Source organism: Giraffa tippelskirchi, chromosome 2 (genome assembly GCF_054371585.1).
Source record: "Giraffa tippelskirchi isolate mGirTip1 chromosome 2, T2T-mGirTip1v1.2.pri, whole genome shotgun sequence".
NCBI lineage: Eukaryota > Metazoa > Chordata > Mammalia > Artiodactyla > Giraffidae > Giraffa > Giraffa tippelskirchi.
The window spans coordinates 112775034-112794394 of NC_137276.1; the positions used below are offsets into that span (position 1 = coordinate 112775034).

Genomic DNA, 19361 nt, shown 5'->3' on the forward strand with positions numbered 1-19361 from the left:
ATGGACTCTTGAATATTTATTTTACACTTTGATTTATAATCCAATACCATTTTACTTATTTTGTTGCTCTCACTTTTTCAACTTTGGCTATTTTCAGTTTCTCCAGTTGGCTTTGACATAACTCCATCAGTGTATGTGTGTTTAAAGCATATTCTCACATCCTGGCACTACAAAGTACTCTAGGTTCATCTTCTATATATCTTGCTCCACTTCTAGAATCAGCCTTATCTCCAAGGAACCCTGGTTCCTTTGACTAGAGAATAGTATTAGAAACCAAGACCTGAGGGGTAGGAGTGCTTATTGCTATGGGGTTGTCATTGCTTCTAGGCCCTCTCAGCTGATAAAGAAAGGAAATAACACCTGTATACTAACCCATGTGTCATACATATATCCATCAATATGTAGCATCCCTATTTAACTAAACCTGAGTTCACACTGATGTTCCCAACTCTGACTCACTGCCACTGGCATCATTCTAGCCTCCCTCGCCAGGCTTCTCTGTAATCTCTCACTCCAGCAATGAGAAACCTAGCTTCTACCATCTGTCATTCACTTACTTAATTGTTCAATTCAGTATATGTGCATAATGGTAGCAGAATTGTCATCATGTACCCTATGAGAAAGGGCTTCCCTGGTGATAAAGAATACACCTGCAATGCAAGAGACCTGAGTTTGATCCCTGGGTTGGGAAGAGCCCCTGGAGAAGGGAATGGCTAGCCACTCCAGTATTCTTGCCTGGAAAATTCCTTGGACAGAGGAACCTGGTGGGCTACAGTCCACGGGTTTGCAGAGTCGGACATGACTGAGCAACTAACACACTTCACCCCATGTGAAAGGGTTTCCCTTGTGGCTCAATGGTAAAGAATCCTCCTGCCAATGAAGGAGATGCAGGTTTGATCCCTGGGTTGATCACTGGATTCTTGAATATTTATTTCATACTTTGATTTATAATCCAATACCATTTTACTTATTTTGTAGCTCTAATTTTCCTGTAGGAAATGACAACCCACTCCACTATTCTTGTCTGGGAAATCCCATGGACAGAGGAGCCTGGCGGGCTATAGTACATGGGGTTGCAAAAGAGTCAGCCATGATTTAGTGACTAAACAACAACAAACAACTACAACCCCATGAGAAACACCTTTACCAGCTAGGGTATGGTTGCTTATGTATGATCTCTCTGGCTTTCGATCTTACAGAAGCCATTCATTTTCAAAGTTACTTAGGTCAGCACCTTTCTCTTCTACATCTTCAGTGAGTTTGTTTCATAGATTTGTAATACTATTAGATTGTTTTGTCACAGGCTGCTTTTCATACTGGTATTCTCTTATCCTCCTAGATGATTTTTAAGTTCACATATATTAAGTTTTCCTCTTTGTTCTGTAAGGTTCTTTGGGTTTGACAAATACATGGTGTCATGTATCCATCATTACAGTTTCTTACAGGACAGTTTCACTGCCCTAAATAAATCCTTGTGCTCAACATATTCATCTTTCCTTCCTTCTTTCCTTCCCCCCAAACCACTGATCTCTTTACCATCTCCATAGGTTTGCCTTTTCAAGGATGTCATATAATTGGAATTACATAGCATGTAGCCTTTTCAGATTAGTCCCTTTCATTTAGCAATATGCATTTAACATTCATCCATATCTTTTCATGCTGTCATTTTAAAATCACTGAATAATATTCCATTGCCTTAATGTCTAACCAAAGTGTGATTATCCACTCATTCTTTTTTTTTTTTAATATTCATTTATTTAACTTTGCTGGGTCTTAGGTGCAGCATGTGAGATCTAGTTCCCTAACCAGGGATAGAACCCAGGACCCCTGCATTGGAAGCACGGAGTCTTAACCACTAGGCCACCAGAGAAGTCCCCTATCCACTCATCTTCAAAGACATATTAGGTTGCTTCCAGTTTCTGAAAATTATGAATAACAGTGCTATAAGCATTTGGGTGCAGGTTTTTTGTGTGGGCATAAGTTTTTACCCAACTCATTTACCAAAGAGTATGATTACTGGATCATTGGGTAAGACTGTGTTTAGTTTTATAAGGAAACTGCCAAACTGTCTTCTAAAATGGCTGACCCAGTTTGCATTCCCACCAGCAATGCATGAGAGTTCTTCTTACACCACATCCTTGTCAGTGGTTGGTATTGTGGGTATGTAGTGATATTTCATCATTGTCTTAATTTGCAGTTTCCTAATGACAAATGATATTGAGCATCTTTCTGTATGCTTATTTGCATCTATACATCTATTTTAGTGAGGTGTCCTCCCAACCACTTTTGGCCTCTTTTAATGATAAAAAAGCAAAGATTTTCTTTTTAGGAGACCTATTCTTTACTCTTCTCTCTGAGGCAGAGGGCTTACTCTTCATATCCCATTGAGTCCCACTGGCTGAAGTTCCCGGCCCAAGCCTTTTGTACAGCTGCAGGGAGAGCATTGCCTTGTGCTGGACTCACTGAGAATAAAGCTGCCCCCTGTCTAGCTGGCCTTGGAGAGGATCCCCTCCACCAGGCACCTGGATTGGGAGGACTCAGCAAGGGACAGAGGCAGGATTAGGTTCCCTTCCATGCCTATAAGCAATGCCATTTTGCCCATCTCAAGCTTGTCTGGTGGCACTTAGGGTGTTTGCACAGACATGGGTAGGGCAGGGGGGAAAAGAACCTTTGGTTCTTCTTTGATGGCTTTAATCCTGTCCTGGTGATTTCAAGGGTCCACGTAACTCCAGCTTGTCTTCACACTGATTTGCCTGGAGGTAGAGGCACACCCCTCCTCCCTGGTTCTTGTCTCTGAGGACAGGATCCCCATAGGCTGAAGATGGAGACCTGGAAGGGAATCCAGGGTACACTGTCACCTGAGCATGGAAGTCACGCTGTTGTGGCCTCTCACTGGCAAGTGGGCAGCAGGAGGTCAACTGCGCCCAAGGGATCTGTGGTCATCAGCTGTGATTAAAAATGGTTGTCTTGAATCTGCTTATGAGGTTCCTGTACTAGTCAAGTCCATGGGGACAGAAAGCAGAAGGGCAGCCGTTAGGGGCAAGGAATGGGGAGAGGAGAATTAGTGTTTAATGGGTACAGAGTTTCAGCTTTGCAAAATGAAGCAGTGCTGGAAATGGATGGTTGTGATGGTTGCATGATAATACGAAAGTGCTCAGTGCCATTGAACTGTACACTAAAAACATTTAAAATGTTAAAATTTACAATTTTTTGGAGTAAAAGAAAGAATATTCTTTATCATCTGAACCACTAGAGAAGCCTCTAAGAACACATATGCAGGCACATATGTGCACACACACATGCCCCTCAAGTATGTACATCTGGCATGAGTGTCCACCTACCCCACTACAATCCCTCTCTTAGAGGCTCTGCCTCCAGAGGAGGAGGGAACATCTGGGTCAGAACCTGAAACTGGGTGGAGGGAGGAGTGGAGTGAGAAAAAATAATATCTTGATATTCCTGTGGTTAATAAGCCAGGTATTTGAGCTACGACTGCTTGATGGGAAGTCTAGAAAACCAAATTTTGTCAACACATCCAGAATTTCCCTCTGCTTACCCTCTCTACTCTTCCAAAGGCCAGGATTGTGACCCTAGGGGAGAAAGGGTACATGTGTCACCACCATGTTAGAAGATGTGAACACCTAGACTACAACAAGAAACCTATGCTGGCTGCTTCTTTTCCACCGCCAACCCTGACTGAAGTCCCAAGCTGGTGGGCCTCAGCTAGTCATATCTGTATACCCAGACCCTCCGTCTCATGCTCTGTGGACACTCTAGGCAAAGGCCTGGGAAGTGAAGCAGGGCTTCCTGGGACCGGGGCCTGCCAGGAGAACGGGGCTGCACTCACTTGGCAAAGGCTTTCTCCAGCAAGGTGCTCCAGAACTCATTGTGATCGGTGGAGTGCAGGAAGACCAAGCAGTCCCTGAGGGTGGGTAGCTAGTCATCTATTACCACGTCCAGCCACTCTCTGTGCTGCCAGAACTGCAGCCAGGATGGAGGTGGAAACTGTAGGAGGCATCCCTTGGGAGGCCCAGCCCCACCTGGAAATGCTGCCAACTTTCCTCCCCTCAACTGGACCATGCCTCCCTGCAGTCAAGGAAAACCACTCATGGGTTCCATGGTGGGGCCACCTGTACCTGCTGCTGAGTCAGCCCCACCAGTGACACAGCATGAAGGCTTGGTGTCCTCAGAAAAGGCTGGGGCAATCAGGACAGGGTCTGCCAACCCCCGATGGCCCTGAATCAGCTCTGAATCTCTCTCAGGAGTGGGTGGTATGTGAGGTTGGTCTGCTCATAGCTGGCCCTCCACTCCTCCCTCCACCCAGTTTCAGGTTCTGACCCAGATGTTCCCTCCTCCTCTGGAGGCAGAGCCTCTAAGAGAGGGATTGTAGTGGGGTAGGTGGACACTCATGCCAGATGTACATACTTGAGGGGCATGTGTGTGTGCACATATGTGCCTGCATATGTGTTCTTACAGGCTTCTCCAGTGGTTCAGATGATGAAGAATCCTCCTGCAATGTGGGAGACGCGGGTTTGATCCCTGGGTTGGGAAGATCTCCTGGAGGAGGGCATGGCAACCCCCTCCAGTTCTTGCATGGAGAATCCCCACGGACGGAAGAGCCTGGCTGGCTGCAATCTATGGGGTCAGAAAGAGTCAGGAATGACTGAGCGACTAAGCATGCATGCATACATGTGTTCTTACACTCGCACATATACACTTGTGTGTGTTCACGTGTGTGTGTGGCCCTTGTCATCAAATTGGCCAAGAAAGACAGAGAAAAGTTGGCCATGACCCTGGAGCCATTCATTTTCAGTGCTGCTGGGCACCCCGTGCGTCTTGACGTCAGTGACTCGCACTGGTCGGCTGTGCCTGGCAGAGTGGTGTGCATTTAAGGAATACCCACTCTGGCCTCTGGTGAGGGGCCTGAGTAGTCTATGGGAGAGCACAGGGTGGGGACATAGCCACCAGCCCCAGCTGGGCTCCACCTGGGGCTTCGTTCTCCACACTTGCCCCCTCATGCTTTCTTGGGGGCAGAGGCAGTGTGGGGCAGTGTGCTTACAGGCTGGGCTAGGCCTCAGGCCTCTTGGGGCAGGCCCAGGGTGGGGGGAGCTCAGGGCTGGCTTTCCAAGGGAGTGCGGGCTCAGAGGGCATTCCAGGTGGCAGAGAGAAGGCTCCATCAGCCCAGGGCCCTCTGCTGACTGCCAGGCCCCACACAGACAGAACTGCGGGAGAGGACAAGAGAGGAGCAGGAGGGGAGGCTCACTTCCAGTGCCCCTCTGCCCGAGAGTGGGGGTGTACAGGAGGGAGATGACAGTACTGTCACCAGATGTCAGCATGTAACTGACAGGCCCCCACCTGAGCAGAGGCACTGCAGCACAGCACAAAAGGGCTGGAGTTAGTACTCAGATTGCAGCTGCAGAGTTGGAAGGATGACTGGGCCTGCAGAGGAAGTGGGGCCTGCACCCTCGCCACCTTTGAAGAATCCCTTTTAGTTCTAGGAAAGCCTGCAACTAGTTTCTCCTTTTTCCAGGTAGTATGTGAAGGCCCAGTGCCATCAAGAAAACTATGTGAGGTCCCCACTTAGCAAGCAGAGGGGCAAGTTTCAATATCTGGTCAGAGCTTCTGCAGGGGCTGGAGGTGGAGGAGAGAGTGAGTGTAAAGTAGGGGAGAACACAGGAGGCGAACCCAGGGCAGGCTGGTGCCATACAGATATGTCAGGACCCCTCCACGACATATGGCAGCAGGTGAGGCCACTGTGATCTTCCCAGTTTTTATTTTTAAACTCACTCTTGTCTTCAAATCTAAATTTCTTTAATAGAGAAATTGTCTGATTTTGTGAGAAACAATCCAGTTCCCAAGAGGTATTTATGACCATTTATGCTCAAAGCCCAAGAAATTCCAAATACTAAAACTCGACAAATGTACCTCCAGATTTGCCAAAGTAGCTTTTACCATTTTCCTGCATACTTCCCGAAAGTGTTCATGGCAGAATGCCTGCAAGGCTTTCCTGTTGCTTAGGGGGTTATTCCATGATGAAGTGCAGTTGGGCGGTGCCTGGGACTAGCTTTCACCCAGCTAGGCACACTTTCTTCCAGGATTCCCAAGCAGCGAGAGAGGCCCGTGGCATCACGCTGGGTCCCTGAGAGGTCAGTTCACTGGCCAGGGTTCCTTCTTACCTGGAATTGGAATATCCCTGCATAACCTAGGCTGAAGCTTTGGTCCTGGGGGATGACTCTAGCCCGTGCTTTTTCATTAAGTGTGAGGGAGGCAATGGCAGCTAACAGCCAGCAGCCGCTTGCAAAATGAAAGCCATACATCAGTTTTTGCCACCAATTCACAAGAGACAGGAAAACTCCAGGACAGAAGGGGATGAGGGGCATTCCACACGTGGCCACATCTCTTCTACACTTAAAAAATGGACAGAATAAGAATAACAGCAAATACCTCTGAACTCCCTTCTGTCTCCTTTCCTGGCTCTTCTGCCCTCAAACACCTGTCATTGTCTGGGCAACGTTATAGGATATGCTCGCCTGGGTTTTAGACATACACTCCCTTACACTTCAGCACTGTGAAGTCCCAGAGCCTTTCCTTCTTTGGGGTAAAGCTGCAGACAGTAGCCTCAGTGGAGCTGGGTAACAAGCATAGCATCACTGTGGCCCAGGCACGTCTGCGGCCTTTGGGGGGGGCCTCAGAAGTAGTGCCCTTCAGTGCCTGGGGAGGACATTTTTGGGATTTATGCCTCCCTCAGCCCAGACTCAGTTTAGTTGTAGTTTAGTTTAGTTGTAGATAATGGTGGCTCTGTTGGTGCTTGCTTTCAATTTTTAAGATTTGTTGATTGGTCTACCAATACCCACAACTGTGTCTTTGTGTTAATACACATCTGGAGGAGAACTCCAAAGTTAAATCAAACATGAGATGATATTTGCTTCACGTCATACCAGATTCCTGCTGCATCCACCCACATATGTTGAGAATGGACGGAGCACCTCCTATGAGCCTAGCAATGTTTAGATGCAGCCTATGAAACATGTGTGAGCAGAGGTCTAGAAGTATGCAGTTAACTGGCAGGGCAGGATCTCCACGTTTATCCTGGATCTGTTTGTTTTCAGTGGATGGCACCACTGCCAATGGAACTCGAGACCCCATGACATTCAGTGCGGCCCACTCAGAGTTCACATTTCTGGGAAATGCTATATACACTGGATTGTGGTGTCATCACATGACCCCTTCTGGTTGTTGTCTGCAGGCAAGAGACTTAGAGAGGGATTGAGGTCAGGAAAGGTGCTTTGGAAGTCCTCTGCTTCTGGCTTTCCCTAGGGAGTCACCAACAGGGAGCCTACCACTGGTTCCTAATGCATCAGCTGGTCTTCAGCAGCTAGGGCCTGGCTTTGGGGAGGTGCCCAGGGTAAAGACATAGGCTGGAGGCTCTCAGGACTCTTAGTTCTGCAAAGTTGACTGTGTGCCTTCCAGGTGGCAGTCCCTGCTTTCAGTTATCAGTGGCCAGGGCAGGCCAAAGTTGGATGAAGTGAGTCCCTGCTGTAGGCTGACCTTCTCAGCCCTCTTCTCCAAGTTTTGCCTTTACCAGGGTAGCAGCCTGGTAATGGCACCCCACTCCAGTACTCTTGCCTGGACAATCCCATGGACGGAGGAGCCCGGTAGGCTGCAGTCCATGGGGTCGCGAAGAGTCAGACACGACTGAGCGACTTCACTTTCACTTTTGACTTTCACGCATTGGAGAAGGAAATGGCAACCCACTCCAGTGTTCTTGCCTGGAGAATCCCAGGAACGGCGGAGCCTGGTGGGCTGCCATCTATGGGGTCGCACAGAATCGGACACGACTGAAGCGACTTAGTAGTAGTAGTAGTAGTAGGGTAGCAGCACCTCAGGTCTATTCAGTCAGAATTGCTGTAAGCTTTTGAAGTGGAAGGTTCAGAAGCCAATATTATATACACAATTTGAAACCAAGGGACACTACCATGTGTGGAATGGATAGCTAATGGGAAGCTGCTGTGTGGCACAGGGAGCCCAGCCTGGTGTTCTGTGATGACCTGGATGGGTGGGATGGGGAAGTAGGATCAAGAGGGAGAGGGATATATGTATAGTTATGACTGATTTGCATTGTCGTACAGCAGAAGCCGGCATAATAGTGTAGAACCATTATCCTCTAATTGAAAAATAAATTTCAAAAATAAATAAAATAACATAAAGAAACAAACAAAAAGAAAAGGGAAGAATGAGATTGCTTCATCTCTGTTGGGTGGGTACTGATGGATGGGCTTGGTCACCCTAGCACTGCACCCAGGTCAGGAGACAGCGCCCCTGTAGGTCAGTTCATGGGACAGCTGGGTGGATGCTGGTATGCAGTGGGCACTAATAGGCAGGGGCTGGCGACTGTGTGCTCCTGTTCTGCTTCCTATTTTGGGGAGCAGGGCCATTTGATGGTGATCCTTCATAAGGTACACATATGCTATGAATAGTATTGGATGTGATAGAAGTGTTACAAAGTAATATTTATAACCAACCATCAACCAAGGTTAAATATGAAGTTGTGATTCCATATACATGTTTGCACCAATGTGACAAACTGCAACTGAAAAATAAAGGATCCCATACCACGATTTTCTATTGAAGAGCAATGTAGGGACCTGAGGGGAGGGTAGGCAGAGGAAGAGGGGGTGGAGAAGCAAGAGGGGAGAAGTGGAGAGGGGTAGGAGACCCTTCTAGAGGCTGGACCTCAGTAAATGAAGGCTGATGTGAATGCAATCTTTTTGAAAGGTCAAAGTTATATCTAGAATGTATAATTCTACCATCTATCTCTATTTGATCTCTCTATGCATCCACCATCTATCTTTCAGCTGTCACCACTCTGGTTTGTGGCTTCCAGCTTCTGTGTGATGGAGGCTTGGTCACTCAGCCTGGAGGTTCCAGTGTGGCCTGTAGACCATAGTGGTAGCTTGGATATAAGTGAGTTTGTGTGTGTGAATGCTTAGTCACTCAGTCATGTCCAACTCTTGGTGTGTTGGTTTGTGAGAAATGCTGTCTGGGGGCTTGAGAACAAGGGTTACCAAGGGTCTGGCAGGCCATCTAACTTCTCCAGGCTGTGTTTTCATCTGACACATGAGACTCCTGTGTCTCCTGCATTTGGCAGACAGATTCTTTACCACTGAGCTGCTTGGGAAGCCCATAAGTGAGTTTGCTCCATGGTATTTTTTAAGTATCTCTCTTTCTCTCTCGCCCATTTTATTTTTTTACATAGAAGAAAGATAAATCCAGTCCAATTTTGGACTAAATCCTGAAATTTGGGACCCAATTTAACTGGCTTGGGGGCACTCTCAAGTCCATTGCAGGAAGGAGATTGGGTTGTTCCTGTGGGGAGTGGGGCTGCCACAAGGTATGAGCCCCTGAGAGGCAAGGTGGCACAATGGCTAAGAGCAAGTTCTGACCTGACTCTACCTATCTGACCCTCCTATGACTTTGGGTAAAGTTACTTAGCTTCCCTCAGATTTGGTTTCTCTTCTGTAAAATCAGGAGGGTGATTGGGAAGGTGAAATGAGTCAATGTATGCTTAGTAGAGTGCCTGGCAAGACCGAGTTAAGATATGTGAGTGTCAGCCTTGGTTGTGGTGTAGGAGAGCCAGGCCGGGTCACCGGGAATCTGTCCTCTGTTAACTTTCAGGCTGTGAGCCTGGATCAGAGGTGCATCCACTCCCCGAGGAGCAAGGGTGCTGGGGCTTAGAGTCCCTGGGTTCTTTTCAGCTGGGACCAGACCAACAGATTAGGCAGGAAGGATGGGGAGGGAGGAGGCAAAAAGTGGTAACCATGATGTCGCCCCAAATCTTGTGACCCAGGGTCCTCAGGGACCCCATGCTACTCTTGCTGCCCCATAAGATGGTCTGTCCAAGCCCATCTCTCCAAACTCCATCCCCTCACACTTACCAAGCTCCCTCTGTCAGATATCTGTCCTGGTGGCCCTTCCAAGAAGGAATTCTGGGTTTTTCACTATTTCCTAGAAGAAGGAAAGCATTATTAAAGTGAGGCCCACTGTGTGGAGGGCTGGCATGATGGAGCAAGCTCAGGCTTCTCTTTCTTATTGGAGCAGAGGGTTTTTTTTTTTCCTATATTTAACCTTTCCCAAGAAGGGATAGGATTTCCCAGTGGTAAAGAATCTGCTTGCCAGTGCAAGAGACACAAGATATGCCAGTTTAATCCCTGGGTAAGGAATATTTTTTGGCATAGGAAATGCCAACCCACTCCAGTATTCTTGCCTGGAAAATTCCATGGACAGAGAAGGCTGGCAGGCTACAATTCATGGGGTCACAAAAGAGTTGGATGCCACTGAGCCTGCACACACACACATACATACACACACATACATACACACACACACACACACACACACACACACAAGAAGGGACAAGAAGAAGTGAAAGGTGGCCGTGACACTATTCCCTGCAGACCTGGACGTTACTGAACCTGCACACACACACATACATACACACACACACACAAGAAGGGACAAGAAGAGGTGAAAGGTGGCCGTGACCCTATTCCCTGCAGACCTGGTTTTGTCCCTGGGCAGTCACACCCCAGGAGAGAGAGCCTGCCTTCTGAGCAGCACCTCCACACACTCTCTGGCCAGATAGACTTTCACCTTCCTGGTTGCACAGTGGACCATGTACTGAGGCTTCACATCATCACCAAGTCCCTGAGCTAGGAACTGGGGCCTCAGGCTCAAGTCCCAGCTCCACAGTTATGAGCTTTGTGCCTTCTGTGGGCTTCAAATTTCTCCTCTTTGAGTGAAGAAATACACACACCACAGGCCTAAGATTAAACACAAATTCCCCCTCACTCTCATCCAGCTTCTTTCTTTTTTTTTAAATACACATTTAGATGAAAATTGAATATTTAGGTCATGTGCCTATATCACTTTTATAATTTTATCATAGCACATTATATGTTTTATTATATTTTACACACAATCATATAGGTGTATATAATATAATTATATATATATATGGAGAGATAAGTGTGAAACATTAACAATAAGTGTTTGAAAGCAATTATATAATATAAAATTCATATCTTCTTTCCATGTTTTGAGGCACCAGGCTCCATTCTTGGCATGGACTACAGCAAGGAACAAGAAATAAAGTCCTTGCTGAGTGACTGGCCAGATGATGAACAGTGAAGTGAAGATGTACAAGTTGGGGAGGAATGAGGTGCCAGGACAGAGTGATGGTAGGGGGGTGGTTTCAGAGAGGCAGCGGTCAGGGAATCCACGGAGAGTTGAGAGGCATCTTGTGACCATCCAGGGAGGGGAATCAACAAATCAGGAGATGTGGGTGAAAGTTCTGCCCATAGCAGTCACACTATCATTTTAACTGGTTTCAAATGCAGGGTGAGTTAGGGACCTTCACCACTTATTTCCAGAAAGCAGGGCTGGACACAGCCACTCCCACCAGGTGGAAGCCTGGGGAATTGCTTTGTCCTGAACTACTTTCTACAACCTTCCTGGGACCCTGCCTCTCTCCTGGTCTGTGTCCTGAAGGGCCAGAGGAAGGTAGTGATTCCTGTGAAGGAAGGAGGAATTCCCAGACTAAAGTGTAGAATGATGGGGCTCTCTTTGCAGCCTCCAGGATGTGGCATCCCAGGGATTTATTAGTTTTAAGAACATCCCAGCAAACCCAGCCAGGGGACTTTCTGAAGAGCCCTGTGCAGTTGATGTACCACAAACCCAGGCCTGGCAGAAGGTTGACTGACATCCTAGAATTCTTGCTTCTTTCCAGGTGGCCTTGGGAATCTTGGTGTTAGATGATAGCAGGAGGGCGACTTCAGGTGAGGAGCATCTCCCCCATGCCCGCGCCCTGCCCTGCCGTGAAGATCGCCCCCACCCCACCATGCTCTCTCTCCCTTGACCTCAGGTCCCAAGGGCATTTGCATGTGAGAAGGTGCAGACCAGGAAAGTGAGAGTGGTCCCAGCAGTCCTCTCCAGTCAGCAGAGAAGTCTGACAGGCCATCTAACTTCTCCAGGCTGTGTTCTCATCCAAGGAGCTCCTGTAACCCTGCCATATGACACCCAGCCCCTCTCAGAGGGGCATGGACAAGTAGCAGTAAGTGTGGAATGGAGTCTGGAGGTTGGCAGACACTTGCCCAGCCCTAGGCCAGATGCTGGGCCTTCTGGCACAGGATGGGCTGTGGGCCTAAAGGCCACTCATCTCCACCTTGCTGTCCTCCCCTCCCCGCCTTCTGCTGACTTGCCCCTCAACCAACTGCATCAACTGTGTCTTAAGGTGCCACTGCCTCCTAACTCCTATCTTTCAATTGGTTGTTTTTGTCCAGGAGAATTTTATCAAATTTCCTCAAACTGTGGATTAATAGAGAAAAATGCAAAAAGAGAAAACTCAGAAATTCTCATCCAGCCAGTGCGGATTAGCCCTCAGGTATAAACTGGCAAGATACTCATATGTGACTGGTGCCTTTGCCTGTCCAGTGTGGCTATAAGTCTGTGCCTCCATGTGCCAGTCACAGGGTTCCCTACACCTGTGTGTGAAGGGGCACCGTGTGGGGGTGTTTAACATCCATGTGTCACATAGCATGTATGTTAACAGGTGTGGATGCCTCCTCTGCTAAATGTGCAATGTGTGTAGCCTTGTGGAGTACATGTGCCCACCCATGTGCTCTGGTGTGTGGCACTTATGCCTAGGAGTCCTGCTTATGTCTGTGGGGCCTAGAGGTGTATTGGTTTGTGAGAAATGCTGTCTGGAAGCTTGAGGACAAGGGTTATTCTCTGTGACGGGAAGATCAGAGGGTCTCCACAGACCTGAGGTGACCCCAGACTATAGCTTGGGGACCCGAGGAAGGAGGCCAGCCTGGGCACCAGCAGGTGGTTCTCCTGGAAGACTTGGGATTGAGCATCCAGGAATGCTTGTTTTCAGGGCCTGTGTAGTTCACCTTGTACCTATATTAGGGCCTCAGGCAAAAAGACTTTTTTCTGTAAAGTACTTAATTTTAAAAGGGGAAAAGCCACATTTCTAACAAGGCTGGAGAACCTGTGCTGATCCCGGACGTGTGCTGATCCCGGACTTGTGCCCAGGGCAGTTGAGGCAGAAGGGGGCATGGGCTGGTGGGGGAGGCTGGAGCAGCAACAGCCTCTAGGGGGTGAGTGGAGCCACAAAGGGAGCCCCACCATGCCGAGGAGTGGCTGTCACGCGCTGTGGTGCACGCAGACTGCCAGGGGCCGTCAGTCCAGGCTTGGGGGTTGCGGATGGGGGCAGTACTTTCAGGAGCCCATGTTCTGGGTTTAGGCTGAGCAGTTTGGAGGGAACTTCATGGGAGAAGACAGATGGGAGCAGGCAGACAGAGTTGGGGAGAAAAGGGAAACTAAAGCACTTGTGAGCTGAGGGAGTCAAGCTACAGGCCCTCAGCTAGACCACACCGTGTCTGTGTTCCATCAGGGACCCCACCCTCCTCACTCAGATACACAGCCCTGCTCACGAGGCCAGGTGCACCCACCCACCACTGGGTGACCCCTGTCTCACCCCCAGTCAAGGTCCAGGTTTCCACTCAGTGCCCTGGGCTCTCTGGGGGGCAAGGTGGCCACATGGCACCCTCTGGTATCCCTGAGTTTCCTGGTTCTGGTTGCTTTCATGCACCACTCCTCCACCCCCAAGCACAGCTGTATTTGACAAGAAGGTAGTGCTGGCAGAGCACCCACCCAGGTTCCCAGTGGATGGCCAGGCACTTGCTGCTGTGACACACGTATCATAAGTGCTGAGGAGAAATGCAAACAGAGACTGAACCACCGAGGTTTCTGGATAGACACTGCCATGCTTCTGTATCCCTGCTGCCCCTATCCCAGGGACCCCAGGCGTTCATCCTGCCAGAGGAACCTCAATACCCACCCAGGCCCTTGCTTCTGTTGTCACGAAGTCTATAAGATGTGATGTAAAGCCCTTGCCTTCTCTGAGTAGGAGACATTCAGAGTGTGCTTCCGAGTATGAAGACAAGTGATCTCAGCAGCAGACAAAGCAAAGGGCAGAACAGATTCTGAAAGTGAATCACAGGAAGGACAGCAGCCCAGTTACGATAAGTCAAAACGAAGAGTAGAGGGCTAAGGTGTCAGGTCTCTGGGGAAGGGAGGGGCCTGCCCGTCATTCAGGACAACATTGAGCAGACATCAGTGGTAAAGACGAGCACCTTCCAGAGCTGAGTTCTGAGGCACTGGAATCCCTTGGGGGATGGGAAGTGTCCTGGTGGCCCTCGTTCCAGGAGAGGACAAAGACATTCTCCAGCCTAGCCTGCGAACATCTTGCTCTTATCTTGGAGAAATTTCAACTCTGGCAAAGAGATGGCAAGTTGTAGGCCCCAGAGGGATACCTGAAGCCAGGAGATGGCCTTGTAGGCTGAAGGGTGGATCCCCTCCTGGAACTGAGATTCTAACCACACCAGTGGTGCTGGGTTCCAGTCACACCAGTGGCCAGTGCTCTGGGGCAGCACCTGGGTAGGCGCTTGGTTCTGTCATGTACTGGCCATGTGGCATTAACCACCAGACTCTAGCTTCTCCTTTGGTAGAATGGGGATAATAATAATCCCAAATCTTAGGACTGTTTGGGATTAAGTGAGATGACCCTGGAACAATAGAGGTGGCCCTGTCCATAGCAACTGTTGGCTGCTATCATTGTTTAGAAGATGGCAGATAATGTTGGAAGCTCAGAGCACAGTGGGGTATGGAATAAACCAGGGCCTGCCTCTCAGAAGACTTGAGCGCCAAGAAGGGACACAAGCAGGTCATTACATCAAAATAGCATAAATAGGACAGCTGGCAGTACTTGGGCAACATAGAAGGCTTCGTGGGCCAGGCCTCTGAGCAAAAGTCCACATTCCCTGAGCAGAGGAGGGCCTCCTAGATGGACGGAATATGCCAACAGGAGGGGGCAGGGATGCCTGGGACAGTCCAACTATCTGGAGGGGCTCAGGGTGCAGGGCCCTCTGGGGTCGAGGGAGGCTGCACACAGGACAAGGACTGTGGGGGAGGCTGGGCCTCATTCCTGGATAATTCTGAGCCCACTAAGGGGGCTGAGCAAGGGGTGGGAAGACCCCTACTGGTGGTAGGGGTGGCCTGACAGGCCAAGGCTGATGGCAGGGAGACCAGTTAGGAGGAAAGGAAGCTACTGGAATTTCTCAGAAGAAAGGCTTACCCTTTCTTGATAGCCTTGTCAGACTTAGGAAAATACTACACAATCAGAAGCAACTTACGCCTGAACTAGCACAGCATGGCATGTAGATGTGTGTGCATGCATGTACACACACACGCGCGCGTGTGTGTGCACACATACACAGCCTACAACAGAAAAAAACAATAAAGTCCTTGAGTGAGTGAGTGAAAGTCGCTCAGTCGTGTCCAACTCTTTGCAACACCATGGATTGTAGCCTACCAGGCTCCTCTGTCCATGGAGTTCTCCAGGCAAGAATACTGGAATGGTTTGCCATTCCCTTCTCCGGGGATCTTCCTGACCCAGGGATTGAACCCAGGTCTCCTGCATTACAGGTAGATTCTTTACTGTCTGAGTCACCAAGTAAGCCCAATACAGAGCTTACCACTGTGTAATAAGAGCTTATGTGTGCTTTGGGCTTGGCCCTGAAGAGACCGTAGATTTTCATGTTTGTTTGTTTGATTGCTTCAAGTTAAAGAATATGTTATGTATTTGAAACATCGACATTATTTGAAAGTAGGGAGATAGGGAGGTTGATGTGGTACTCATAGTGAGAGGGGATTCAGAGCTGATGATGATGATGCTATAATAGCAATCAGGACAACAGCTGTCATTTGCTGAGTGCCTTCTGTGTGCAGACACCGACGCTATATTGATATTATCACTCCATTGTTGTTCCCCTCAGGAGAGGAGACTGAGGCCCAGGGAGCCTATGTGATGAGACCACAGTCAAGGGACACATCAGTGGCGGTGGCACCAGCACTCAGGATCTCCCTTTAGGTCCCACCCTTTGCCTTGCCCACAGCGTCCTGGCCCCACAGGAGACCTCCCAGACAAGGACTCACCCCGAGGAAAGGAGAGCCATCCAGCGCCTGGTCAGAGGTTGAGCCCTGACTAATCCAGCATGGCAAATATTGCCTCCTGGTCCCAGGCACCAGCTGGTGCCACTTGGGACTGTCATCTCCAGACTGCTGGTGTGGGGTGGAGTGCGGCGCAGACAGTGGCTCCCCTCCTGAAAGGGAGATGGTTCAGGGAGAGAACTCCTGCTGCACATGCCGTCTGTCCATCACACATGTCCTAAGCGCTTACTGAGTGATCTTCTGTCCACACTGAGCACAGCCTGGGCATCATCTCAGTAATAACATGAAGGATTCGCAGGGAACTGCCTCCCACCCATTTCTGCATGTATACCCTTGGGCTCTAGTGGAACATGTCACCTGACACTTCTAGATAAAGCTTTGATTACCACTCACCACCTACTGACAAGACCGTCTCTGACCCTGAGTCCCGGGTCTTGGGGAATCGTGGAGTGGGGCACAGGGTGTAGGGGGCACCACCCAGAGCAGCTGGTTGCCCCCTGAGCATCACTCCAGCCTTCAAACCACACAGCTTCTTGGCAGTGGACTCAGCAGATGTGCCTAAGTCCAGTTTGTGTATAGCCCACCCCCTCGCCCATCCTTTCCTTGCTGCCCCATCCTGGGCTACTGAAATGCACAGCCCCTCTCTGTTGCCCTAACTCCTCTTGTCAGCACTCAACCCTGGCCGTTTCCACACAAAGGGGATCTGGGACCTCTCGCTGTAAAATAGAGAGGTGCTGTTGGCTGGGAAGTCCACATCCTCAAACAGGATGCCCTTCTCCAGGCACGCCTGCTTCAGCTCCTTGAACCTCTGGCCTGAAGAGTAGATGATGCAGGCATCTTTGGGGGTGGCAGACTCCTGAGGCCCTGGGGCCCGGTAGAGGTAAGGCATGGCTGTCCTCAGAGCATGGGCTCAGGCTCAGTGATGGATGGGAAGAGATGAGATGTATATGCCAGGCAAAAGGAGTCAGCATGGTGGCACTGGGCTGACTGGCCCTGACCACCACCTGCTTTTCTGGGAACCTCCCTGTTATACGGAAATGGGGCACACCCTGATGGCAAACTGTCACAGAACGCTCCACCCTCCCAGGGGCTCCTGAGGCACAGAGGAAACTCTGAGACTGGGCCAGTTCTGGGTGGAGGCAGTGCTCTCTGCTTAGTTAAGGGGGAGACGTGGTGGGAGAGAGAGGATTGCTTTATGGAGAAAGAGCATACCATACCAACTTGGTCCAGCAGGTGGCAGGCAGTGCTGGCTTTCCTGTGGGGAGAGGGCATGGGGTGATCTTGAATTATCTCTTAAATCAGAGAATCGTGGAGTTCTGTTTTTGAAGGGGATCTTAGTGAGCCACAATAGTCCATGGTACATGGACAGCTTACTCACAGTCTCACATTTTGATGTAGAGCAGGGCTGGCAAACTTTTTCTGTAAAGAACCAGATAGTTAATCTTTCTGGCTTGGTGGGCCATGCGGCCTGTGCTGCAACTATTCAGCTTTGGGCTGTAGAGCAAAAGCAGCCATGGTGCTGTATGAATGAAAGAGCAAGGATGTGGCCAGTCCAACTCTGTTTACCTAGCAGAAGGGCTGACTTTTGTCTACCCAGAACTGGGTGGCTCTGACCCTAATGTGGGTATGCTTGCAGGTGACATCCGTCCATCTCCCCACCCCCAGGACATGGATTCCTCTGTCTCCATCATCCCCTGCAGCTGGTCTTGGAAAACAGTTTCAAAGACAGACATTGTTTTAATGAAATTCCTTCCCCTGCCAAATTCTACAAATAGGCTCTCACATTTGAGAAGAAATGATGTTCAGTGGCAGCAGTTTAATAAAAATCTGAGCTGCCGTGTGAAACTCTGGGCTTCTAAGCTCTTTACCGTGGAGTCAAGGTGTCTGGAGTAATAGCTGTGGTTAGAAAACTGTGGCATGAGTTTTCATATGACCCCCCATTCCCAGGAATGTTCACCTGACTTCACACACTTTCTGTCAAGCGAATCCTGCATATAGTCCACAGGGATGTACAAACACTGAAGCTGGGGACATCTGTGTTGGATGCCCAGATTTGCCTGAGGTGACCTTGGGCAAGACCCCTCTGCCCCCAGTTCTGCAGTGAATTGGACAACAGGCGACTTTGAGGGCTGAGGTGTATGGCTGGGAACAAAGCAGCCAGCAGAGTCTATGGGTTGGGTCAGGAGCTACAGGTGCCTCCTTCCCTGTCCTGTCTGTCCCCTGTTCTGACTGTCCCTTGCCCTGTCCTAGACACCAGATCTCAGAACACCCCTCCTTAGCCTCCTTTGCTGCCTCTAATAAAGACCTTTTATGTTTCTTTGACCAGACAATAAAGGATTCTGGAATGATATGGTAGGGCTGCCGGCATCCTGTCAGACATATCTGTTTCCAAGTGATTAAGGAGAACAGCCAGGGAGACAGGTGCGACAATGCGAGGGCCATCCATTTCCGGTGACACCTTGGTCTGGGAAATGATCATCAGCCCATATTTTTCAGAATTTCCCCTTCAAACCACCCCCCTTCCCCAAGACTGGGGGAAAGGACCTTGAAGTGAAATTCAACACTATCTCAATGTCATACAGGGTTTACGGGATACTGGACTCTCCCCTGGCTCTAGGAATGTGTGTCTGAATACGGTGTCCCTAACTCTCCAGGTGAGGGGTTCTGCCCTTCCGTGTTGGTCTCTCCTATGGACTGGATGAACTCATCTTTTTATTTAAAGCTTGTATTAGGTAATCAGAGACTGCATTGTCATTTGTGACTAAAGAAAAATACTTGGGAGTGGGAAATTCACTGAAAGGACTGAGCAATGCCCTAGCCTCCTATAAGTCATCCTGCCCCCTTGCTCTCCAGGACCATCATCACAGTGCAAGGGACAGGCCTGCTGCCAGGACTCTGCCCTAGCAGGTCTGCTTGCCTGCCCCTGCAAGGGGCTGCTGGGAGGGTCCACAGGAAAGAGTGCTGTAGTTGTGTGACTGCCTGTTGCCACCTTTCCCCACTCCCTCCCCTCACCATGTCACAGGTACAGGCACTCAGCAGAGCTTATTGTCCTGACTTAGGGGTGCATCCTTGTGCTCTGAGCCCCACTCCACTCAGCCCAGCAGGAGGAGCTGGATGCACATTTGCTGTGGGAACATAGAAAGCAGATACCATACCTGAGCCTCTCAGTGGAATTTTCCAAACCTTTGCTTCTTCACTGGGTGGAATATTTAGAGGAACTCAAGCCATGCCATCTGGAGGCCCAGGGGGATCTCAGCTTCCTCCATGCAGCCCCAAACATGCTGGGAAGA

The 19361-nt window shown here is 49.5% G+C and overlaps 1 protein-coding gene across 1 annotated transcript in view; it reads right to left on the reverse strand.

Moving 5' to 3' along the window:
* CAPN9 (calpain 9) overlaps positions 1–16960 on the reverse strand; it is a 67986-nt gene extending 51026 nt beyond the window's left edge. Inside the window, exons 1-4 of the mRNA XM_081573643.1 lie at positions 16766–16960; positions 16465–16504; positions 16057–16223; positions 13066–13150 (exon numbers count right to left, since the gene is read on the reverse strand). Coding sequence (XP_081429769.1) covers positions 13066–13150; positions 16057–16223; positions 16465–16504; positions 16766–16960 — 487 coding nt within the window. The remainder of the gene's footprint in view (positions 1–13065; positions 13151–16056; positions 16224–16464; positions 16505–16765) is intronic.
* Positions 16961–19361: the final 2401 nt, after the last annotated feature.